Below are 26,265 nucleotides of genomic sequence, written 5' to 3'. Positions count from 1 at the left end.
GAATATTGCATTTTGTCTCTTTTCCAAACACTCATACATATTGGCTTTGTCTTCAGCAGATCATGAGCCGTGTTTCAACCAAAAACATGCTCTGCCTTAGTCTTCTATGAGGATTTAAGTGTTTTGTTTTGCGTTGTGCTCAAAGGCTGACATATTAACTATGGGATACTGAAACATGTCCAATACACTCTCATGCAGCAGACTATGGTGGAAATCCAAGTCCAGTTGGAAAATCAGCAATATCCATTCATCCATTTTCTTCCGCTTTATCCGGGGCCGGGTCGCGGGGGCAGCAGTCTCAGCAGAGACGCCCAAACTTCCCGATCCACACACACCTCCTCCAGCTGTTCTGGGGGGACCCCGGGGCGACACCAGGCCAGCTCGGAGACATAGTCCCACCAGCGTGTCCTGGGTCTTCCACGAGGCCTTGTCCCACTAGGACATGCCTGGAACACCTCCCGCGGGAGGCGACCAGGAGGCATCCGGAACAGATGCCCGCGCCACCTCAGCTGCTCCTTTCGACGTGAAGGAGCAGCGACTCTACTCCGAGCTCCTCTCAGGTAACTGAGCTCCTCACCCGATCTCGGAGGGTGCGCCCAGCCACCCTACGAAGGAAACTCATTTCGGCCGCTTGTATTCGCAATCTTGTCCTTTCGGTCATGACCCAAATCTCATGACCATAGGTGAGAGTGGGAACGTAGATCGATCGGTAAATCGAGAGCTTTGCCCCGACTCAGCTCCCTCTTCACCACGACAGACCGATAGAGCGACCGCATCACTGCTGACGCCGCACCGATCCGTCTGTCGATCTCACGCTCCATCCGCCCCTCACTGAGAACAAGACCCCGAGATACTTGAACTCCTCCACTTGAGGTAAGGACTCCCCACCGACCTGTAGAGGGGAAGCCACCTTTTTCCGGTGGAGAACCATGGCCTCAGATTTGGAGGTGCTGATCCTCATCCCGGCCGCTACACACTCGGCTGCAAACCGCACCAGAGCAGCTGAAGGTTCTGGTTCGTTGAAGCCAACAGAACATCTGCAAACAGCAGAGATGAGATCCTGAGGCCCCCAAACCGGACACCCTCCGGCCCCTGGCTGCGCCTAGAAATTCTGTCCATAACGGTAATGAACAGAACCGGTGAAAATCAGCAATATTTCCTTTGTTTTTGAGCGGACGCCCAAATGTCAAGAGCATAGCAAAGATTTACCGACCATAAATCAAACCGTTTTTTTTTTTCTTTTCTGTAATTTGGTTTCCTGTCGTCTCGCTCTTCATTTGTCTAATGCCGCAGAACGGTTGCGTGCATCGAAGTGACTGATTCAGCAGCACCACCGTTGTGTAAAACTGTCTTCAGGCTGAGCCAACATGTCACTTACTGGGATCCTTTAAAATTACTCCTCATTTCTTTCTCGCCTGTGAACAGTTCGAGATAGCATTACGCCATTTTTTGGTTTTGTGCAATCCACTTTTGTCGCAGGAATAACATCCGGGATCAAACTCTTCCATAGCAACACAATATCAGCTTAGTGATGTATTGGGATTCATTCGTTTCGAAAAGTTATCCCAAAAGTCTCGCTACTTTTCACACGGTTTATGAGAAGCCAGATTTTAAACCCATACTTTCTGAAAACCAATCAAAGCGACCCTGTTAGCCAAACAACACCGTACAACATTATTAAAGCTGGGAGCTCAAACATGTAGACCGCCTGACAATGTCATCTCCAAATCCCTCCACAAACACACAAACGCAGTGACCATTTCGTGATTAATCCGTGGCCCCCGTTTTTGTTTCTCTGTGCCGGCTCCTAATTAGCCTCAGGAGCCAAACTTTGCAAACAACACATTTAAATGCAGCCGTTTGCAGAGCGCTTGACGTGTGTGCTCTGCGGCCTGCGCGCTCGCTGCCTCACTCCACTTAACCAGAGGCCAATTGAGGTCACGGTCGAAGCATGATTTGTTTTTCCCTCTTCGGTCATTAAACATCTCACGGTGCTGCATTTACATGGGGAGAGTGATTAAAATCTGCAGTAAAATATAATCTTGTGGAACTACTGTATATTTCAAGTGGTGAGTAATGGGCGCCTCTGACTCTGAATCGGGACCTGTGAGGCACTGGAGGACAAACTTCCCTAAAGGGCCTATCTCAGCAGCCTGGAGACTAGTTGGAGACTAGAGTCGCCGCTACTCGCTGAGATGTTTCCGACTCCAGGTAGTCTCCGTGAAAACGAACAGGTTTAATAATGCATCAGTTTCATATAGTGCTTTTCTGGACACGCAGACGCTTTACATTGTGTCGATGTTGTGGCTAACAAAAAATGCTAAGGAAAAATACTAGAACGCAAAGTAGTTCTTAGAGCCTTTATTAGCACAAGAGGACAGCGTGATGACAGTCACAGGAAAGTCTGTAAGTTTAACAAAGCAGCTAGCTTATATAAGATCAGATCAGATCAGATCAGATCAGATCAGATCAGATAAGATAAGATGGTACTTTATTGATCTCACAGATGGAGAAATTGCATTCGATGAGAGAGCATCCGGCAGCAGCACCCATTCAGTGCGCACCACTCTTTTTTTATATACCACAGAAGCTGCCTTATTTGGTCTAAAACAGAACATTTTTTACCATGACACCAAAATAGATGTCCTTAAACAGATGCCATGTATACAACAGGTCGACAACTGTAGTCTAACTTTATTTCATGGTCACTCAGGTCAGCAGGAGGTCACATACCTAGTTTTCTAACTTTGTAAACCATACAGTTGTTCTCACACGTCCAGCTAGAAGAACAGATTATACTATTTTAAAAATACATAGGGATAGGGCTTAAGGGCGGGATCTTCACTGACTCGGCCCTTACATGGCGTGTAGTTCGCGCAGCTCCAATGCTAACAGTCCAGCCCTCATTAGTATGAGATTTCGAAAAATGTTCTTACGAAAACTGGTTTCTTTAATTGTAACTAACCCAGCGTTATCACAGGAGGAACATCTGGCTGTGGAAAGTTTAAGAAAATTAGAAACCAGGCTTTAAAGTTGTTCTTAACATGTCTAAAGTGCAATGCTTTCCAATGAGTAACTAGCGGCTATATGGAGGTACTACAGCAATGGCAGCCTCTAGTGTCGTCGTCACAAAGCAGAGCAGCCAGCGGCCATTGCTCAGTCCCCACTGAAATCAAACATGTTAGTTTTCAACGAGACTACCTGGAGACTCGCCTTATCTCCAGGGGATGTCGCAGAGACATCTCCGTGACCAGCAGCAGCTTGAGTCTCCAACTTAAAAATGAGAGTTAAGTCTTGTTTAGAAAGTACTTCATCTTAAAGGAATAGGTCACCTTTTTACATACTGAGAAATGTTCTTACCTTAGCTTTGACGAGTTCTTTAGGACCTGTCTGGTCTTCACCCGTGCCTTCAGTCACGTAAACACAGCGCAGACGGCGTTAGCATTTAGCCTCTCCCTCTCTCCTCTATAGCTCCAAAACAGGTCAAGATAGAAGCTACCAAGCTCTTCCACGTTTTCCCTATTTAAATATGGTTACGCGAAGTGTTCCACTACAAAGTATAATTACACAATATTAAACAATGTGGATTTTCTAAGCGGATAAAAGGGGGGACTATATTGTAAGGCGTAATAATACCAGGAGTAGTTCGAAATCCGCGCAGTAATCTTCACTTTACTGTGCGGATGCTGATGATGGAAGAGCTTGGTAGCTTCTATCTTGACCTGTTTTGGAGCTATAGTGGAGAGAGGGAGAGGCTAAATGCTAACGCCGTCTGCGCTGTATTTACGTGACTGAAGGCACGGGTGAAGATCAGACAGTTCCTTTAAAGGAACAGGCCACTGTTTTTGCATACTAAGATATGTTCTTTACCTTAGCTTAGACGAGTTGATGCGGACCTGTCTGGTCCGTGCGCTCAGTCACGCAAATGTTGTCATCCTGTAGCCTCTCCTCCTCTCCTTATGGACTCAAATTGAAATTAGAAGCGACCAAGCTCTTCCACATTTTCCCTATTTAAATATGGCTACGTGAGCGTTTACACAATCCAAGTATAATCACACAAGATTAAACATGTCGATTTTCTAAGCGGATAGAAAGGAGTAGCTACTATTTGCTACTTGCGCAATACCATAATGCATTGCGCCTTGGGGGGTTCGCTGCTGTAAACAATATGGCGTTGCGAGCTGTCATCAAAGAGACTCATATTAATCTTCCAAATACCATGAAAAAAAAAATCTGTACCTTTTTATCTATTGTTTTTGAAAAGTCGATCGGGGAAAAAGCTCTCGTTAACTTCGTGTGCAGAGCTTTGTAGTTCCGGATTACGTTTTTGATTGTTGGAGCAATTACGAGCACAGCAGGAGTTGTTTTTCATCATTGTTTGGCTGTAGCTTCACTCGCACTCAAAGGCCTCCAGCTCGTAGCTAACCCCCAAGACGCAAAGCATTATGGGTCATGTGCAATTAGTGAATATCGCAAGGTGTAGTGACACCTTAGGAGCAGTTCGACTTTACTGCTCAGGCGTCGAAGTGCTCCTAGGGCACACACGTAAACAACAGACAAACACATCAACTCGTCTAAGCTAAGGTAAGAACATATCTCAGTATGCAAAAATGGTGCCCTATTTCTTTAAAACATCCAACTATAGACATGAAATTTAATGAAATGCAACTTACTTAGAAAAATGTGACAGAAATTGCAAATAAATGTGCATACAATAAATATTGAGCCCAAAAATGTATGGCTTAACTGTCATTTATTGAACGATCGAGTCGATATAGTAATTATCGTGAGTGACAGCCCTTACCCACAGTAATATACAATGTGCCATTAACTTAACTGTTGTCTAATAGGTCCACTGCAGTGATGAAAGGGCTTAAAATATGCATCCGGCCATTATTGATTAGCTCAGTAGAGTCCGGCTCATGAGGTTTTATGTTGCACTTGACTTTGGGACCTGTCCTTGAAGAAGAGAGTAGGTGAATCAGTGTAATGCTCTGCTGATGGAATGACGACACAGTGACATTTAGTGGAGCTAAATGGACATAATTGCTGTACAGTCAACATATTATTGTGGTAGTGAAATGTTATGGGGAAAGGGCAGGGCTTCAACCTCACACTCCTCTCTGAACAAACCTGTAATCTGAAGAAAAATAAAGCAGTGATAAATAGATTACAAAGGCATCACAAAATCATCACCTGAAGTTTAGCCATACCCTGCTCCTTTTTACCCATGATGTGTCAAATACTGTTGTTGTATTTACCTTTTAGTTTTAAATCAATTAAATAAATAATACAATTGAACTTTCGCAAAACCCCGGCCCAAAACGGTAATTGTCCAATCAGACATCCTAGCAACCGTTACTTTGAAGCTTGGTCCGTCATGCAATGGGACATACCACCAATGAGCACTGAGCAGATGCACTTTTTTTTCTTCTGCTAACCACCAAAAACAGTACCACACAAAGAAGAAGAAGCAAAATAGTCAAGCATCTGCCAGTGGAGGATGTAAATCGGGTACCACAGGAGTGTGTCTGGGGGAGTCCAGTTATTTTCCTTTCCAAAGCCGAAAACACAACCTGAACAATAGATCAAACAATGTGGACGGCCTACGCCCAGCTAAATGTCTCCAAAATAAACAAGCATACGTCTGCGCTAAGGTAAGACTAGGGCCTAGCTGCAAGGCTAACACTTAAGCATGCTAACATCTAGCTACTGACAGTCACATAATGTTACACAAACTGGCACTAGAGCTGTAACTGCGGCGGTGAACTTAGCCTACAGTCTCACATAGGGCTGTCATGGTATGAAAATTTGACCTCACGGTTATTGTGACCAAAATTATCACGGTTTTTGGTATTATCGCGGTATTTTTTTAAATGTGTGTTAATATGTTCAGAAAGCATTGATTGTCCTACACAAACTGAAATAGTTTCAAAAAAGTTTAACAGTGCTTGTTACATTAAAAAAAAATACAGACAAAGCCTTTTCACATCAAAGTAAAGGAACTATAACGAAGTGTTGTTGATCTTTTCGAGGGTATTACATGTACTATTTACAGCGTCAGAAACGAAGATAAACCGTCTACATCAGGAAAATTGTTGTTGTCCTTCCAGTGAGCTTTTGCTTTGCAGATTTGGGAAAATGCCATCATTATTAAATTCATAAAACTGCGGCGAGAGTGAATCTATTGCAATCTGCCACCGGGAACCTCGTAACGCATTGTGCCATCGTGCGGAGGTATCCGGACACGGCTTATGCTGGCGGTGGCGCTGCAGCCGCACTATGGGGCGACTCGTTACATTCTCCTCAACCCAAAGTCCCACATCAGCATTTCAGCTAAAACGCTAACGTTAGCTTCCTGCTATAGAGCTGTGGGAGACGGTCACGCAGGAGAGTCAGAGGTTCGAAGTATTGCTGCATTTGGAGACACTTTTTCCTGCGCATTCCACAAACAGGAAAACTGTCTCTATCAACTGTCCTTCAGCTTCTTAAAATATCCAGAACATGTCCAGACTTCAGGCCTGGTCTCTGAGGCTGATAGATCCTGCGCGCTGTCGTGTCGGACATGATTCCAGCTTCAAGAAAGTTTTGTTTTGGTTGTAGCTACAGAGGCGCCTGCGCGGCAACTTTAGCAGATGAGACGGCGGCTCATAAGGCTCACTTTGCCTAAACCGCGGGCGCCGTAATCCACCACGGTAAAATATTTTTTCAAAAACAAGACGGTAATAATTATTGTCAACATTTTTACCGGGGTTTACCGCTTCACCGGTAACCATGACATCCCTAGTCTCACGTTTGCCCTGATAACTGACTGTAGCTGATTGTCATTGTGGCACCTGTAGGTTTAGCTAGCGTTAGCTAACTTTAGCGCACCGGAGAAATGTTCCTATTTTTAGAAATACAAAAAAAAAAAAAACATATACTTTAATATCTTGAATGTATCCCTCCACTGTAACCACCTTTTGCCTCGATCTGAAGGACATCGCAGCGTTATTGCTCCAAAAAAGGTCACTGACACTCATGGCAATCTGTGGCGTTGATCGTGTTTCACCATTTGTTTGTCGGGCGTAGCAACAGTAACTAAGGGGGGCGGGGCTCAGCGAAGGGTCAATTTATTCCTCTGTGTGCTCCGGTTTCCCAGGCAACAAAAATAATTACGATTGGGTCGCGTCCTCCTGTGATAGCTTGGCAATTTAGATCATTTAAAAACGGAGCTCTTTCAAGAAGCAATTTTCCTATTTTCAGACCATGAAACAAGATGTTAGTTGAGTATGAGCTGCTACCCCATGTGTCATATGAAATTATTTAAATTCACTTAAACTTTCTCCTTATGTTGCAGTGTCTTTAAAATCTCTAATCCCGTCTTCCTTTTGTAACTGTTGTCTGTCCACCAAAATGATGACACGTTTATCAAGATCTGAATGTTGTGCATGTTTTTTACAATGTTGTTGATAGTGAATACGCCGCGATGAAGAAGCTGATTTAGTGTAGCGTGTCTCCTTTAGCCTACAGCCTGTTGTAGTATTGCATTAACGTTGACACTCCACCTGCCTGGTTACGTCTGTGCTGTGAACATGCGGACCCTCCACGCGCAGCAGTGCTACTGTGGGCACGCTCCCACGCCTCTCTGTTCCTGGATGGAAAGCTTTTGTGCTCTCATCGTGAAGCCCACTCTTCACACGACAGGAATAACATAACAGCAGCAGCGAAGAGCGATGTTTGAGCCTTTACTGTTTTAGGACCAACCTTAATAAAATCTATATTCTAGAAAAGAGATTAAAATATAAATGTTGCAGTTAATAATTGACATGCGCAAATTATGGGTTTGTGATGTAAAAGCTGAAATTCAATGAGCAAAGATGCAGATTTATGAAGATATGTTCTTACCTGATCTTAGACGAGTTGATGCGTACCTGTCTGGTCTTTACGCGTGCACTCAGTCATGCAAAAAGACAAAAGATGTTGTTAGCATTTAGCCTCTCCTCCTCTCATCTATGGGGCCAAATGGGGGTGAAGTCAGAAGCGACCAAGGTCTTCCAAAAACTTAAACATGTCGATTTTCTAAGCGGATAAAAAGGGGAACTATATTGTGAGGCCAATGGGCGAGGATCGTGCTTCTCTATGGTCCTCATGGTAGGGAGCTGACATTGCTGTAATACCACCTGGTGGCCAGGGGCGACTCCAAGAGACACTTGGGCACATTGATTCTAATGGGATTTCAAATGTTCCAAGACGGGCTTAAAAGCCTGGCTCCAAAGACTTTTTCTTTCTGTAAAAATCGCTATGACCCAGGTGACAACGCTGGGGTAGGATCACTATTTTTCAACCATGCTGGTTTTTGTTAATCAGCCCAAAAATTGGAAGCATTTTCAGCGCATTGACTGGCTCCAGAGCCTGTCAATCGAGCTCTGGAGCGGCCATTAAGATTCATACACAACTCAGGAAACTTTACAATGAATGGGGCTGAATGGGACCCGCGTATCTTTATTATATTATATCTATGTGTAAGCTGTAATAACACTTTAGGAACACTTCGACGTCCGCACAGAGAATTCTATAGGATCGAAGATATTACTGTGCGGACGTCGAAGACCAGACAGGTACGCATCAACTCGTCTAAGCTAAGGCAAGAACATATCTTATTATGGAAAAACTGTGGCCTGTCCCTTTAAAAGCCTAAACAGTGACCAGTTTGACTTTTCAGTGTCAACAGAAGGAGCCATTTGCATATTGATTTGACATATATATGCAGAATGTCCACCCCAGACAGAGAACAGAGAACTAAGCATCAGGAATAATGTGCACATTATATTTTGCATCACTTCCTCACAACAACAGTTCATTTGTCCACTCCAGATCTCCAGCCACACAAAGGGTTTTCGCCACAGTCTAACAAGTCCTCTCCCTCTCTTTGTTTGTTGTAGCTGACCTACTTGCCTCCTCCCTGGGGCGACTGTAAAGCCTCAGCCATGGACTCAGACTTCTTCAGCACCTACAGCATCACGGCCTGCCGCATCGACTGTGAGACGCGCTACCTGGTGGAGAACTGCAACTGCCGCATGGTCCACATGCCTGGTAGGACTATGACGAACAAGATCTGTTTTAGACAAGTCTCTCCTCAAGGATTGAGGTTAAAATCTGTCAACAGTATTAACCCCGTAGGGAAATTTGAGGAATCTGCATGAACGGGTTTCTGTCAGAAGTAACTGGATGCACTGCAAAAAGTGCCCTCCTAAAAACAAGGAAAAAAATCTTAAAATAAGACATTTTGTCTTGTTTTAAGGAAAAAATTCTGCCAATGGGGTCAGAATTTTTTTCTTGCTAAGAATTCTTATTTCTAGAATATTTTTCTTTCTTAGAATATTTTTCTTCTTAAAACAAGAAAGAAACACTAAATTTAAGCAAATAAATAGCTAGAATTAAGCAAAATGTCCTAAGAAAATGTAATAACTTAAGGAAGACATTCTTATTTAGTGAGAAATTGTGGGTATTTTACTTAAATGTTGCTTGATTTAAGTAAAATGTTCATAATAAATACTAATATTTAAGGAAAATATTGCCCGCGCTCGGGGACCCATCTCCATGATGTGGAGCCAGATGGTCAGAATCACCTGGCCGGAGGATTCACCTATTGTACATGTTTTTAGTGGTAGGGGAGACATACACAGACACAGGGAGAACATGCTCCACACAGAAAGGCCCCGTCCTGGTGGGAATCAAACCCAGGACCTTCGAGCTGTGAAGCGGAGGCTCTAACCACTGTGCCACCGCGCCGCCCACTTTAAAGAATGGAATGTATTATCTATCTGTGAGAATCAGTTCTTAAATTAAGAGTTGATGTGATCTTATTTTTTCTTAAAATAAGAAAAAATATTCTTTGTCTAAAGCTGAAGATTCAAAAAGTTTTTCTTTCTTGTTACAAGAAAAATTAGCATGTTTTTATACAAATATGTCTGAACAAGAAATGGCTAGATTTTATTTCCTAAAATAAGATTTTTTTTCTCAAGAAAACTTTGCTCGGCAAGACATTATTACTTTTTAGGGGAAAAAATAAGAACTTATTTCTTACAGTAAGACATTTTTTACTTGCCTAGAATCCACTTTTTGCAGTGTGATTAGGCTTAGGTTGATGAATGAACAACATGAAAACTCTATTCAGAAAGGCTCACATGGTCCCGGAATCAAACCCATGACTAACCACTCAGTCACCATGCCTGGGAGGCTCAAAATAACCTGATTTCTTGATGTTGTACCACTATTATAGACAATTATGTAGGTTATTGTGAATGGAAATTGTACATGCTTAAAATCCTAAATGATTATAATTTATTTGTCACACATGAGAGAATATGTTTACGTTTTATAAGAACGAACATGAAATGAGAAACAAGAAATGAGCTCAAGCAATATAAAACAGAACCAAATAAACAGGAATATGTTTGTTTCTTGGCTGTTTTCTTAGATTACTCTTTCTCAAACTCGCAGGGTTTGTTTTCGTCTAATCCATTGTCACAACAGGAGTTTCCTCACATGGCTGCACAAATATTACTGATTTACAAACAGGAACAGTCACAGTCATCAAGCAGAAACAACAAAACAAAACAAATGTAATGTCCAAGATGGATTAGGCTGGGCATCTTCCCTCCTCCTTAAACCTCCTTCCAGCAAGATCCCAGAAAGAGAAACCTTGAGGAGAACCACACAGCAGGATCCTATAGATAAACTGAGTGTTGACGTGAGATAAGAGCTAACATCTAGTCCTTGTTGGAGCTTGAGTTTCAACAAGGACGAATAAAACAGAGAGTTTGTTGCAACCGTATGACCTGGACCTTTCTTAACTCATCTTTGTGCAACAACACCCGGCAAAAGAGATTATCTCCAATAGAAAAGGTTGAAATGTTTCTTCTTTGTTCTTTCATCCTTTGTAAAATCCGATTTGTGCACAGTCCACTGACTCGGAAAACTGGGCTGCCCTCTTAATGCTTGTGCAGTGATTACAGCTGGCATTTGCTATCTGCTGCCCAAATTCAATCAGTGGCGCATCTGAAAAGGTAAATGGAAAGGAAATTCGGCAAAGAGAGGACAGCCGGAGGAGCTTTAGTTACCTCACAACAACTCACCTGTCCCTCGGAAAACATTGCCACTTTGAATCACAGTCAGTGTGTGGTGATTCAGAACAGTTTTTGTGCTTGTTTTATACAGTGTTAAGAGTATTATTAAGAGAGAGTGATTATGCCTTATCCAAAAGCCTGAAAACTATAGCATATGTTACTAACTTTTCAATAAGTTGACAATAAGTTGAAATAATAAATGTATTCTGTGTTGTTTTCCAATTTTGTAATAGTCACCCTGGAAGACGTTAAGACCACGGTGCAAAAATTACAGTAATTTTTCTTGTAATGACTAAATTTACCCTTGATTTGAGTAACTAGTTTCAAGAAATCTCTTCAGGGAGCAAGTTTGTTACAAGAAAAAGGATCTCATCGCTCTCAAAATTAGATGAAAACACTATTAATTTACTTCCAAAAAGATTGTTGTTTTGAAATTAGTCACTTAAATCATGTTGCATCATCAACAACTGATCTTTTACTTTTTTCTATCCATAGCAGGGGTGGGCAATTAATTTGAAGGGGCCACATGTGGAGCCTGATCTGTCTTTGGATCTGCTGTGGTCATTGTTGTCTTTGTGTATTTCCACTCATTGCAAACAATAATAACTCAAACTTATTCTGCTCGACTTTGTGTGTTTTGAATAGCTGATACCTACCGTTATTTAGTAGAACTATTATTTTCTGTTAATGTTTAGCCACGTCAAGTCAAAGACGTGCATGTGTGTGCGTCGTTATTTAGGTTCAAGTTTTTATCCTGGTTACTTCAACCATCGCACTGACAGCACTGAAAGCACTGAAAGCACCTCTGCTCTTCCTTCAAGCGGAGTTTATTGTAAATGAAGCGATGCACTATAGCAGGGTCTCCAAGTACATTTCCCTGGGTCCAAAATATATCAGGAGTGTATTGCTGGGGTCCATAAACAAAAGCTTCAAAATAAAAAATAGTTTTGATTGGGAAAATACTATTGAGGAAACATTTTTTCAATAAATGAATAATAATGAGCCTACATTGTAGTCTATAGCTGGGTTGCAGGTTCTAGAATATGATGATGTCATCGGACCATAGGGGGGCAGGAGCCAGTTTTTCCTATTAACAGCATTACACTTTCACAAGTCGTAGCTGAAAAGAAAATATATGAATTAAAAAAATGATCATTAATTTCAGTCACTGGGTCCATGATCTCTCTGTACAAGACCAAACATTACCTCAAAAACAAAATAATTTTTCCTCTATATAATAGTATAGGCCTTTAGAACGCTGTGATAGATACAGACGGCATCTCGTCATAGAAGGGGGCGTGGCTTCGCCGAGGGGGGAAATAGAATCTTTAGAGAAACGCAATTTTCCCTCTTTTTTTCCCTCTTTCATAAATAAAGTCAAGTATAAATCAGGTCCATATAGATATTTTCTCACAGCAGATTGTTCTGTAGAAGTGACAAAACGGCAGTTGTAGCTAGCGCTAGCTAGCCGTTAGCATTAGCCCGATGCTAACATGTAGCATCAAGTTAGCATTCTCCGTTATTCATGTATTTATGGGCTGTTGAACCACTTTGCTCCTCTCCATGTCTTTGTATCATTATTTAGTAGAAAACTATATTCATAATTCAGCATTTGTTTTGAAAATTGTCATTTTTTCAAAATTGTTTTCCCCTTAACTGTTTTAAAAAATGACCATATATGGGCGATTCCAGAGATGCCGTCTGTATCTATGTCACCTGCAACCCAGCAATATTCATTCACTCCCAGGGGCAGATGGTCCATTTCCCACTTGACTACAATGTGTTGTTTATATCCTGATCTTTCATTATGTCAGTGCCCTCTGCTGGACACGTGTGGAATTCTTTCCTTTTATTTTTATTTAATCTGCCCCCTAGTGGCTAGAGTGAGCATTCTGGTAATTAGCCTACTTCATAACTCCCCACAGGAATGGGCTAGAGACTTTTTTTTTTTTTGACATAATTTATGCCCTACAAGTCGTGGGCCGGGCTGAATCATCTCGCCCGCGGGCCGTATCATGCCCAGGTCTGATCTATAGCTTTAACCAAGTGTGTGCGTATGAGTGGTGATCAGAATTGGGGAAAAAGACTAAACCATGACAGAACCAGGTCTGAACCAAGACTATCTAGAGTGGGACGACGCTGGGACGTGCTTACGTTAATTAAATCAATTATGAGATTAGATCAAATGCGTAATGAACACCCAATAGCGCTGATAAGAGCAGCGACGGCATGAGGCTAAATGAATTAAGATCTTGTTCAGATAGGATTAACAAGGGTGTCCCATCGCTTCAGCTGTTTTTATTTGTGTATTGTTCACAGGAGACGCCCCATACTGCACCCCCGAGCAGTACAAGGAGTGCGCGGATCCGGCCCTGGGTAAGCGCGTATCCCAGCATGCAACTGCGATAACCTCTGTGCGATGAAGATGGACGTGTTACAAAGGAGATTGGTGCTTGTAGAGCTTGTGATGTAGATGGATCTGTCTTGTTGATTGAGGGGAAAATTCAGGGTGAAAATGGGATTGGGCAGGATTTGAAGGCACTATACATCATTTTTACACATTTTGTCAGATTTTGAATAGAAATACATTTTGACAAGATACATTTTTAGTCAAACTGTGATGAAATAGGTGTTGATACAAAACGGCAACGCATCACACAAGGAGGGGAAAAAAGCCGCTTATGGAATCACAATTTTTCACTCTTTTTGGCTGTTTTCTGTAGGACTATAAAGTTATTAATCACATACAAATAAAGTCAAGCCGGTCCTCATGGATGTTTTTTTCACAGCAAATTATTCAGTGAAGCGAAAAACGCCACTCGTAAAAGCTAACGTTAGCTTCCTGGTTAGCATTGTCAGTGTTTTTAAAGGAATGGGCCACCGTTTTTACATACTGAGATATGTTCTTACCTTAGCTTTGACGAGTTCTTTAGGACCTGTCTGATCTTCACCCGTGCCTTCAGTCACGTAAACACAGCACAGACGGCGTTAGCATTTAGCCTCTCCCCCTCTCCACTATATCTCCAAAACAGGTCAAGATAGAAGCTACCAAGCTCTTCCACGTTTCCCTATTTAAATATGGTTATGTGAAGTGTTCCACTACAAAGTATAATTACACAAAATTAAACAATGTGGATTTTCTAAGCGGATAAAAGGAGGAACCATATTGTAAGGCGTAATAATACCAGGGAGACTGTCCTCCAACAGAAAACGACACAAGTGGTCGTTTGTCTTATCCCTTAATTACGACCATATAAGACGTTTACTAAAACAGCGCCCCCAAGCTCCCATTGAGGGTATGCACATTTACATTACATTTAACCCGATTCAGAAACGACTTTATTTTACGTAGTGTTTTGCGATGACGATTCCAAAACTCAAACGCAAAGAAATAAATCACAAACTGGCAAAATGAGCCCCACATGCAATAAGTAAAGCCGTCCCAGGTCTTCAGCCCCGCCACACCTGTGGAGGAACTGAACGTCCAGCGGTGCCAAAGGCTCTCCAAGCGCGCTCTGCGCTATTACGCATCACACCTCCCCAACCGCAGCAGCGGCGACTATTCACCATCCTCATCATTTATTACATTATATGTGTGAGCTATAGGTTATCGCCATTTTACTCACAACAACAGCGACACCAAAGCACAACTCACCATTGACGCCTTCGTTTCTTCTCCTCCATATGCGTCACTGCCAACTCCATAAACTCTCCTGTCACTTCCATCTCTGTCCTCAAACGTCCTCGTGTCTCAGACTCCGTGTCTCCCGTACGTCCGGTTGTCCGGTGACCGCGGCGAGCCTCGGATCCGCCCCGGGTTCCAGTGCGCATGATGTGGGGAAACACCGCTGTCACCCCGACAAAGTCTGGCCTCGGCTCCGCTGCTGTTCTCCACAAAGTCCCGCATCTCTGTCAGAGTTCCTCTGGAGAACGTGCTGCCAAATGTCCTGATCAAACTGATGTGGTTCATTTCTCCGCAGTTTCGTCATTTAAGGATAAAAATATAAAACATCACAGCTGTGTTTAGCTCGCGGGTTTTTGAACTAGATTTGACGGACACTCGCTCTGTCCAATGAAAACACGTGAATCAGCTCGAGGGCGTTTGGGCAGGTGAGCCTGCGCTCTGATTGGCTGAAGAGTCAGCTACGTCATATCCAGTAATATTTGTTAATAATTATCATCATTATATTATAAACAATCTGAAATAAACTGTTGTAACTGTAACTGTTTCCTCTGATGCCTGTGATTTATATGGACTAAAGCAGGATTTAACCCTATAGCAAAAGGTGCACAGGAGGGAAGAAAAAAGAAAGGGGTTTATGTATTTGATTTGAATTATTTATTTGTAAATTTCTTATTATCTACTACTTATGCATTTATATATTTACCGCAGCAAAAACTATTCTTTCTGGGATCCATTTATTTATATTTTTAATTGTTTTTAATAGTTTACTTTTACTCAAGTAATATTATTTTGAAGTAGTATCTGTACTCGAGTGTAGTTCTCTTTTTACTGAGTAAATCTGCAAGCGGCAAACTGAAGAAAAAAATGAAAATGAATCAAAGCACAATGAATCTAAACCTGTATTAATTTTCTTGTGTCTTATCAAAATAATTGTGATTTATTTTTTTCTGGGGTATTTTTTTACACATATCAGAATTTTCAACATTGTTTTATGTTTTTTCTCTGCTTTATCAACACTAAACCTTAATTAGACAAACATTTACTCAGGGGTTATGATAAAATTAAGAAACAAAAACATAATTCTTATAGTTTTCATCATGTCACGTTTCATCTGGACCGTGAGGGTTCGCACATCCATGTGGGTGCATGTGTGTGTTGGTTGATCATATGTGATGTCGGTGGAGCCACAGGAGAAGCCACAGCCACATGTGGATCACCAGTGTTAAGTCATGTAACATAAAAGTTAGTGTGGACATTTGACCATCTCAGTGTCGTACACTGGCTCACAAAGGAACCTAAAGAACTGGACGCAATTGGACTGTCCAGAACTCCATGAAGCACATCTGTCCCTGCAGCTGTTCATTAGAGTTTACATCATAGGGAATGATGATGATGTTCCTCTGCACAAAACAGATCAGAAATAATGCAACCTCCTCATTACTATTTGATAAAGTCATGTTTACATTTCTATGTTTTATTAAAACACACTTGACAGTCGTCTGTATGATTTACATGATGGCGGCTCATGTGGCTGAGTGGTTAGTGCTCTGGCCTCACAGCAAGAGGGTCCTGGGTTAAATTCCCGTTCAGTGTGGAGTTCATCTGCACCCCAACAAAAGATAAGATAAGATAAACGTCTTTAGCCCCGGAGGGGGATTTGTCTTTTTTCTTGGCGACAGAGCCGCTCATCTGCGCACACACACACACACACACACACACACACACACACACACACACACACACACACACACACACACACACACACACACACACACACACACACACACACACACACACACACACACACACACACACCTGACCTGACAAAACATTCACACTGAAAGCAAAGTGCCACATCTGCAGTGTCTCTATTACATTTGCTTTAAACATAAAACATGTGCATTAGGTGAATCCTCCTGCAGGTGATTCTGACCATCAGCCTGGCTCCACATCTGGAGATGGTCCCCAGATGCTCCACACTCCTGCCCACTGCTCCTGACGGCTCGCCTCAGTCGAAGGAGGGGCCAAATGCAGAGACACATTTTGTAATGACACATAAATGATCTTAACCTTTATCTGCACTCATGTGTTTAGCTCATTATGTCATAGAAACACATATGGGTAGAATGATTATTATGACCAAGACATTTATTTTGAATAGAAAAATAATAAAATGTGTAACATTGTTCATATAAATCACAGACATCAGAGGAATTGCTCTATAACAGTTTATTTCAGATTGTTTATAATATAATGATGATAATTATTAACAAATATTACTGGATATGACGTAGTTGACCCTTCAGCCAATCAGAGCGCAGGCTCACCTGCCCAAACGCCCTCGAGCTGATTCACGTGTTTTCATTGGACAGAGCGGGTGTCCGTCAAATCTAGTTGGAAAAACCCGCGAGCTAAACACAGCTGTAATGTTTTATATTTTTATCTTATAATGACGAAACTGCGGAGAAATGAACCACATCAGTTTGATCAGGACATTTGGAGCACGTGCTCCAGAGGAACTCTGACAGAGATGCGGGACTTTGTGGAGAACAGCAGCGGAGCCGAGGCCAGACTTTGTCGGGGTGACAGCGGTGTTTCCCCGCATCATGCGCACTGGAACCCGGGGCGGATCCGAGGCTCGCCGCGGTCACCGGACAACCGGACGTACGGGAGACACGGAGTCTGAGACACGAGGACGTTTGAGGACAGAGATGGAAGTGACAGGAGAGTTTATGGAGTTGGCAGTGACGCATATGTAGGAGAAGAAACGAAGGCGTCAATGGTGAGTTGTGCTTTGGTGTCGCTGTTGTTGTGAGTAAAATGGCGATAACCTATAGCCACACATATAATGTAATAAATGATGAGAGTGGTGACCTGTAGCCGCTGCTGCGGTTGGGGAGGTGTGATGCGTAATAGCGCAGAGCGCGCTTGGAGAGCCTTTGGCACCGCTGGACGTTCAGTTCCTCCACAGGTGTGGCGGGGCTGAAGACCTGGGACGGCTTTACTTATTGCATGTGGGGCTCATTTTGCCAGTTTGTGATTTATTTCTTTGCGTTTGTGTTTTGGAATCGTCATCGCAAAACACTACGTAAAATAAAGTCGTTTCTGAATTGGGTTAAATGTAATGTACATACCCTCAATGGGAGCTTGGGGGCGCTGTTTTAGTAAACGTCTTATATGGTCGTAATTAAGGGATAAGACAAACGACCACTTGTGTCGTATGGATTTGGAGGACTTGTTGATACCAGGAGTAGTTCGAAATCCGCGCAGTAATCTTTACTTTACTGCGCAGTAATCTTCACTTTACTGTGCGGATGCCAAACTGGTATTATTACGCCTTACAATATAGTTCCCCCTTTTATCCGCTAAGAAAATCCACATTGTTTAATTTTGTGTAATTATACTTTGTAGTGGAACACTTCACGTAACCATATTTAAATAGGGAAAACGTGGAAGAGCTTGGTAGCTTCTATCTTGACCTGTTTTGGAGCTATAGAGGAGAGAGGGAGAGGCTAAATGCTAATGGCGTCTGCGCTGTGTTTACGTGACTGAAGGCACGCGTGAAGATCAGACAGGTCCTAAAGAACTCGTCAAAGCTAAGGTAAGAACATATCTCAGTGTGTAAAAACGGTGGCCTATTCCTTTAAGTATTCATGGGCTGTTGAACCACTTTGCTCCTCTCCGTTTCTCTGTATCTTTATTAAGCAGAAAGATACATTCATAATTCAGCATTTGTTCAATTATTGTTTCCCTCTTTATTTCCCCACTCTGGCTGCTTCGAACGTGACCATATGTGGCCGTTTCCAAAGATATCTTCTGTAGCTATGGCCTGTTTTACATGGAAAACAGCACGCCTAAAACCCACAGAGAGTTTAAAAAAACCTGCCCAATTCTGTGGGGTTGCCGCAGACCTGACAACCCTGCCTGGGGCAAACTGCTGATCTGACTGCCAACTTCTACTCTGTCTGTTTATAAATTACATTCAGGTGGCGATCTGCTCAAAGATAACACAACATTGACGACCACTCTACCACATGAGCCACGTTGCCCATCACCTGACTATATGACATCATCACATTTTAGAACCAATACGTGACAAAAAACATATTGGCTATTTGGGTTGACCACACACAACATCAACAAATCAAAATTCTATACTTTTTTGGGGGGTAAAGAATGTTGTACTTTAACCCCTTAACTCCCACCTGAACCAGTTTGGCTTTACCCCAGTCCAAAAGCTTCTGGAAAAAAAGCTGTGAAAATAGCAACAAAACTGAGACGAAAACAATGATGGAAATGTGACAAAAAAGTGAGAAAACATTGACAAAAAAGTGACAAAAAATGGATGAAAAAGTGGCAAAAATGTCACAAAAATGTCACAAGAAATTGACAAAAAATTTACAAAAAAATGCCAAAAAATTGATAAAAATGTGACACAAAAAAGAAAAAAATTGGACAAAAAAATGACGCAAATGTGACAAAAAATGACAAAAACGTGATAAAAATGTGACAAAAAAATGACAAAAATTTGATAAAAAATTGACGAAAAAAATTACAAAAATTTGACAAAAAAAATTACAAAAATGTGACCAAAAAAAATAAAAAAGACAAAATGTGAAGAAAAAAAATGACGAAAAAGTTACAAAAATGAGTTGAATACCCAACAAAAAAAGAATGGAAAAAAAATCTGATGACGTGAGGAAAAAGATCCTCTCGGTTCAGGCGGGAGTTAAGAGGTTAATGGTGACAGTGCTACTTTAGTTGAAAGTCTGAAACCACTTTGCGATCCCAGTGTCCTCCGTCCGAGCTGAAAACACGTAATGGGGTTCTCTCCGCCTGACTCCTGTCATCTCTCAAACAGTCACGTCCACTGGTTCTTGTCTCTTCATCTTCTCTCTCCTCCTTTCATCTGCAGCCTGATTTGTTAGTGACAGCCCCTCTCTCGTACAACACCAACACTGCACGTCTGACCGAGCCCATTTCTCTGTTGTGTTTGAAGAGAAATATGTTTGTGGTATTATCTGCTGCTCTTTTATATAGATTTTTCAATAGATGGGCAATGTAGCTATGAAAAGTATGTGTATTTTTCATAGCAATAGTGTTCTGGGACATCATTTCAGTTTTAGTCGAGTTTTAGTCTAAAATGATTTTTTCAATTTTAGTCTAGTTTTAGTCGATGAAAATTTCATGTCAATTTAGTCGACTGAATTTAAGACTAATTTAGTCGACTTTGCATTTGAAATATTCATTATAATCAGATTTAATCAAGGTCCTCTGCTTCATGGGGCTGCTTCCACATGAATAAAGCACAAACCTGTTCATTTGGCAGTGACTTTAAATGATATGATGCTCTTTCAGACGGTCAAGAGATGTTTGGATGATTTTAGTCTCTCCTTATCATTTTTATTTAGTCTTATTTTAGTCGACTTGACACGGATTGACATAGAATATTGGTGTCAGCTCGTGCATCTGACCATTATTGTCTCCTCCCAATCTATAATTTCTTGTTTTCCAGACTTTCTCGTGGAGCGAGACAACGACTACTGCGTTTGCGAGACGCCCTGCAACTTGACGCGCTACGGGAAAGAGATGTCCTTCGTCAAGATCCCCAGCAAGGCGTCCGCAAAGTACCTGGCCAAGAAATTCAACAAGACCGAGCAGTACATATCGTAAGTGATTGTTTGTCTATTCATCTCTGAGCCAGGAGTGTGTGGTATAATAGACCGATATTGCTGCACGGCTTGTGTAAATATCTTGCCGTTGTAGCGACTGAAATGACTTTGAAATAATTAGTGGAGACATGCCTGAGGAGACACGTGGCTAATTGAGATCGTGTTGAGAAAGAAAATGATTTATGCAACAGAAGCGCAAGACACAATTCTCTGTGTCTGTGGGATAAAGCGTGTTTACCCAAGTAACCCTTATGTAGAGAGAGGATATCTGACAAAAGCAACAGATGCATCAAATATGGAGGAGTTTTCCTGCATCCTATCCTTGTCCTGTTTACATATTTATGACAACAATATCCTTGCAATGTTCCTTCTCACAAATACTAAACTTGGACCTTTTTTTTCTATTTTCTGAATAAACTTACAGTGCAGACAGCTTGTTTTCACCCTTACAGAAAAAAACTACCTAAGGTTTTTGTTGCTTGTTTGTTATGAATGGTTATTTTTGTCTTTTCCCTGTCACACTTGTTCTACTTTAAAGATATATATGTGTTTCCAATGACATCACGCATAGTTCCGGCGGCCATTTTGAATGCCGAAGTAGAATTATGCAGTGCTACAACAGGTAGCAATATCTCTGCTCAGGATGAAAATGAAAGACAACTGATTGACAGTGGCATTTTTATGAACTCTTAATCATTGCTCAAGAGGATGACAGTAGTCAGTGTTTAAGCTGCTCAAGACGTTAGCATGCTACCGGATAGCAACTGTCATCAATCAACTGTCAATGGCTTCAACACGATAAACACATATGTGGCCACATCTATGAACACTGAGGAAATACTACAGTAACAGCTCTGACCTCTGTCACATGTTGTATCCAAGGCTAGATGTTTGTGCTTTCAGGGCTTCCTCTTGGAGAGGTCGTAGCTGAGCTGTTGAAGCTAAATGCTAACCGGTAGCCTGCTAACATCTTGACTCACTGGTTTCTTCACATAAACCTGCATCTCTGGGGCCATGTTTTTTACTGTTTTCTTCTTGAGCAATGATTTATATCCAGAGTAGAGATATTGTTACATGTTGTAGTACTGCATAATTCTACTTTGCTATTCAAAATGGCCGCCATAATAACAAACGTCACATGACTGAAAGGCATGTATAAGGAATTAGTATCGATTCAGTAGTTTTCCAGTGGTATTTGAGAATGACATGAGTTTCCTTTACTTTCACACCTCTCCAGATTCACGAGTGTGTTGTTCACTCTGATTCATGCTGGGACTCATGAACAAACGTTACTGACTTTGCCCTTTTTAACAAACGACAGTGACGAATCGTATCGGGGGGAGAAAAAAAACGTTTTCGGACGCTGTTTTGCAAATGAATGATACGTTTTGTGTCAGGGGAGTAGATGGAACGTTCGTCTAAACACAGATTTGGATAATTTGTCAAGCGACTGGGAAGAGTTTTCGGTCTAAATCTTCTAAAAAGATCCGTCAGCGTTTGAGAAAATGAAGACGGGCGTTAATAGGGCGATTTCTCAGTGTGACGCGAGGAGAATATATGAGGCTCGAATTGATAAAGGTAGTAAAAGACTGCAGTTTTAGGACGTAGCTGTATAATCAACAAAAGCAATAGCAAATCCACTAGAGTAGAACTGATTCCTGTGTACAATTCCCCGTCGAGCCGTTTGGGGATGACTGCTTCATGTGTTGTCAGTGAGTGTTGTTTTCTCACTCCCGAAGGACACCGTTGGTTTAGTTATAGACTGTATTCACTGTCAGTGATATGAAAGGTTAGTCACCAGTGTCGGGGCCTGGGCAGAGAGTGACAGAGGGAAACTGAAGTGTCTAGCAGTGGACACTCAATGGAAAACACAAACAAACACAAAGTAATGGTTCAGTGGACGTGTGACAGCCCCCGCTTCCCAGACACACAATCAGTGCGGCTGTTTTACTTTCTGATAAATGTCGTCCTGAAAGAGGAACATCAGCTTATTGTGGCCAAACCAGTCGAGTGAAAATCAGTGGCGTGCGGTCAGCGGAGGCAAGGGAAGCAGTGATCATTATGCATAAAAAAATTAAAGAAAAGACAGAGGAGATGAAGAAGAATAGGAAGGAGAAGAAGAAGAAGGAGAAGAAGAAGGAGAAGAAAAGACAGAGGAGATGAAGAAGATGAAGAAGAATAGGAAGGAGAAGAATGAGAAGAAGAAGAAGAAGAAGAAGAAGAAGAAGAAGAAGAAGAAGAAGAAGAAGAAGAAGAAGAAGAAGGAGAAGAAAAGACAGAGGAGATGAAGAAGAAGAAAAGGAAGGAGAAGAATGAGAAGAAGAAGAAGAAGAAGAAGAAGGAGAAGAAGAAGAAGAAGGAGAAGAAGAAGGAGAAGAAAAGACAGAGGAGAAGAAGAAGAAGAAAAGACAGAGGAGATGAAGAAGATGAAGAAGAAGAAGAAGAAGGAGAAGAAGAAGAAGGAGAAGAAAAGACAGAGGAGATGAAGAAGAATAGGAAGGAGAAGAATGAGAAGAAGAAGAAGAAGAAGAAGAAGAAGAAGAAGAAGAAGAAGAAGAAGAAGAAGAAGAAGAAGAAGAAGAAGAAGAAGAAGAAGAAGAAGAAGAAGAAGGAGAAGAAAAGACAGAGGAGATGAAGAAGAAGAAAAGGAAGGAGAAGAATGAGAAGAAGAAGAAGAAGAAGACATTTTACACAAATCAATCTACTAAACATCAGATTTTAGCGGTGAACTTTTTCTCTCGTTCTTGGAGCCATAAAGCAGCCTCTGTCTCACAAAATCGTTTTGTTTTTGAGCTTTTAGTCCTCCTCCTCCTTTAGTAACATTTCCGGCGTGTGTGCCAAATCAGTAAGAAGCCTTAGGGCCACCAAAAACTGGTCTGAGGGCCGGATTGGATCCTTGGGCCACACTTTGGGCACCTCTGATTTAAAGGGAAAACTTTTTTGCTGTCCGTGTGGCATCGGGATGATCAGTCACTTACCACTAAATGGGGCGCGGTTTGCCAACATGCACATCCTGTTTTCTTTTAATTTGTATGTTGGGCAAAAAGCATCTATACTAATTTACATATGTAAAAAGAAGGCGTGTCATTAAAGTATTAATTTTAAACTTTGTGTACTTTATGTATCTAATTTCACCTTAACAGTGTTTAATTAACCAGTTAAAGTTATATAATTTTAATTTACCTTTTAATTATATAAAATAACCAGTTTTAGAAATGTGTATTTATTGAAACACATTCACCCATATAAAAAGACCAGTATTGGTATCGAGAAAAATGACCCCCAAAGTATCGATATCGCATCGATTCCAATTGTGGTATCGCCCATCCCTAACGACTTCCGGTTCCGGGTCCTTGCAGACCAGCAAATATGCAAGAAAAAAACATAAAAACTCATAAACTCAGCCATCAATATTTCTGAAACTCAAAAGAGAGTTACTGAACCTACTTATTTCTCAGATTCATTCACCAAAAATGCCGCACCTACTGCTAAAAAAGTAATATTTAGCGTAGCTGCGGCGCCGTTAGCATTTTTCTCCGCTAACCCGGATGTACCGATTTTGGTAAATATTACTTTTCTAGCAGTAGGTGCAGCATTTTTGGCTAATGGGCCTGATAAATAAGTCTGTTCAGTAACATTGATTGTGTTATTAAAGAGTTTTTTGCAGTTTCTCGCACATCTGCGGACCCGGAAGTAGAGCTGTGACGTCACCACTTAACAAACCTATACATTTTAAAATGACATTCACACAGCAACAGAAACCGCAAGTTGCATCTTCCTGCAGTTTAGTTGACTTTATATCAGCAAACCTCACTGTTGAAACTGTGCTTTTTATCACAACAACTGTCAGCTCAACTTTTTGCCTCAAAACCTGTGGCTTCACACGTGACAGTGCAGAGAGGTTTGAAATTCCCACAGTCACAAAGCAATCTCTGCCCATTTCCCGATTTAATCAAACAGTACAGCGATAAAACATCCAGGTGTTTTCATTTCAGGTCCAGTCGGTCAAACCTGCGGGACTTTCTTGACCTGAAGCTGACATTTTGCCACGAATCACATAACTTCTTCAAAGGCTTTACAGTAATTCTTTGTGACTGTGGAAATGTATGCGTTCTGTCCAATAAAAACAAAACAATATTCTATAGAGTGAAACCAAAGGTGCAGCAATAAAGATGAAGGTCTTAGAAATGCTGATATTCTGTGTTATAACTCGTGGTGAGAGCAGATGTTCAGCAGTAATTTGCTCGAGATTCTTCTAAGATCAGGCGAGATGTAAAATGTTGAAACAAGGCTAAGTCAGGCTCATGAAAAGGTACGAAGTCACGGCTCAAAGCGACAACATGCAGGAGTACTTTTGATCATTTTTACCACCTACTCCAGGAATTTAAATGAACCCCAACTCTTTCTACTTCACAAAGAAACATTGTCGAGATAGGCTGTCATTATTTCCGCCGTAATCTTCGGGGAAATTATTCATAACCGGTCGTTTGCTCGGGCTAACCCATCTGCTGGGGTAATTGCTTTCCACCTTATAATTAGCGTAATAAAAAGTTGAAACGCTTTGGTTATTATTACCTGGTTGTTATATGAGATGGGAAAGGCGGGTTTTTATACAATTTTGAGAATTAATTTGGTTAAGTGAACGGAAAAGGCTATTGAGTTTGAAGCTCGTGTTTATTAACAGTCAGATTGTGCTTTTAAGACAAATTACTTTCTAATTTGTCGCTTAATTTGAAAAATGATCAAGTTTAATTAGATCGGAAAATGAAAAGGAATTTTGTTTGCCCAAGATTGAAAAGCCTTCAAATACAAATTAGTTTCATTTAATTTTTACGAATACTCCAAAAAGTGACATGTTTTTGCATGTTTGTGAAAAAGAGACTTTTGTTTTTGTTTTGATAAATGATTGGATGTAGAGGTCGTGTCATTTGAGGCGAACTATAACAAAGCAAAAGTTATACACTCCAAAAAGTAATTTACTAGATTAGTTTAAATGTCTCAATTTGAGCATAATAATCCAAATTGTAGTCGTTTTGACTAGTTAAAATTTAGTTGGGCATTTGACCTAGATTATTTCACTTTCTTTGAGATGTTTCTGACTCGTTTCAATACATTTCCCCGTTATTTCAAGTAAGTTTCTTTGCCAATGGAGTAAGAAAAATGGTCTTGTCCCATTGGCAGTTTCACTTTCTTACTTCAAGCGAGATTTACCTTAGAACTGGTCTGAACTGTCATCAAACTAGCAAAATAATCTTGGTCAGATCAGGAAAAAGGTCTAAATGAGTGAAAATCCCTCAAAACAAGATACATTTTCTCAGTTCAAGTCATTTAAGCCAATGCTTGATATTGACTTTTTGTAGTGTATCTGTAAAAATATATCCACTTTAATTGAACCAATGATACAAACATTAGCCTCTGACCCTGAATCCTGAACCCTGGTTTCAAACACAGCCCTGAGCACGAGCTTCGTCTGACATTGCTGTTGTTTCCTTCAGTTTTGCTCTGTCGCTCTGTGGGGCGTGCGCAGAGTGTCTAGTATGACCTCGGGCTGAGGTAATGCTGAATATTTATAGCCCTGTTTGGTGATACCAACAAGAAAACACAAGCACGCAGTTCACCACATAAAACATACGGCTTATCGGGGCTCCACACTTATATTTGGGGTTGTTGCGCCGCCACATCCGAGCTTTTCCTTCAGGCTCACGAGAACATTATACTGTACGACTTCCCTATAGGCTTCTGTATTTACAAAAGCATAAATATTATTTGACAGTGAACGGAATTGTAAAAATAACAA

The 26,265-nt window shown here is 41.3% G+C and overlaps 1 protein-coding gene across 2 annotated transcripts in view; it reads left to right on the top strand.

Annotated features, from left to right (window-relative positions):
• The window catches only part of asic1b (acid-sensing (proton-gated) ion channel 1b), a 500,510-nt gene that overhangs the window by 454,710 nt on the left and 19,535 nt on the right, over positions 1 to 26,265 (top strand). For both annotated transcript variants that reach the window (XM_079579289.1, XM_079579290.1), the window contains 3 exons: positions 8,925 to 9,075; positions 13,431 to 13,487; positions 20,312 to 20,465. In XM_079579289.1, coding sequence (XP_079435415.1) covers positions 8,925 to 9,075; positions 13,431 to 13,487; positions 20,312 to 20,465 — 362 coding nt within the window. The remainder of the gene's footprint in view (positions 1 to 8,924; positions 9,076 to 13,430; positions 13,488 to 20,311; positions 20,466 to 26,265) is intronic.

This window comes from Gobius niger (assembly GCF_951799975.1).
Source record: "Gobius niger genome assembly, chromosome: 20".
Classification (NCBI taxonomy): domain Eukaryota; kingdom Metazoa; phylum Chordata; class Actinopteri; order Gobiiformes; family Gobiidae; genus Gobius; species Gobius niger.
Note: the sequence above shows the minus strand (reverse complement) of the source record. Positions and strands in the feature narration are given on the sequence as shown.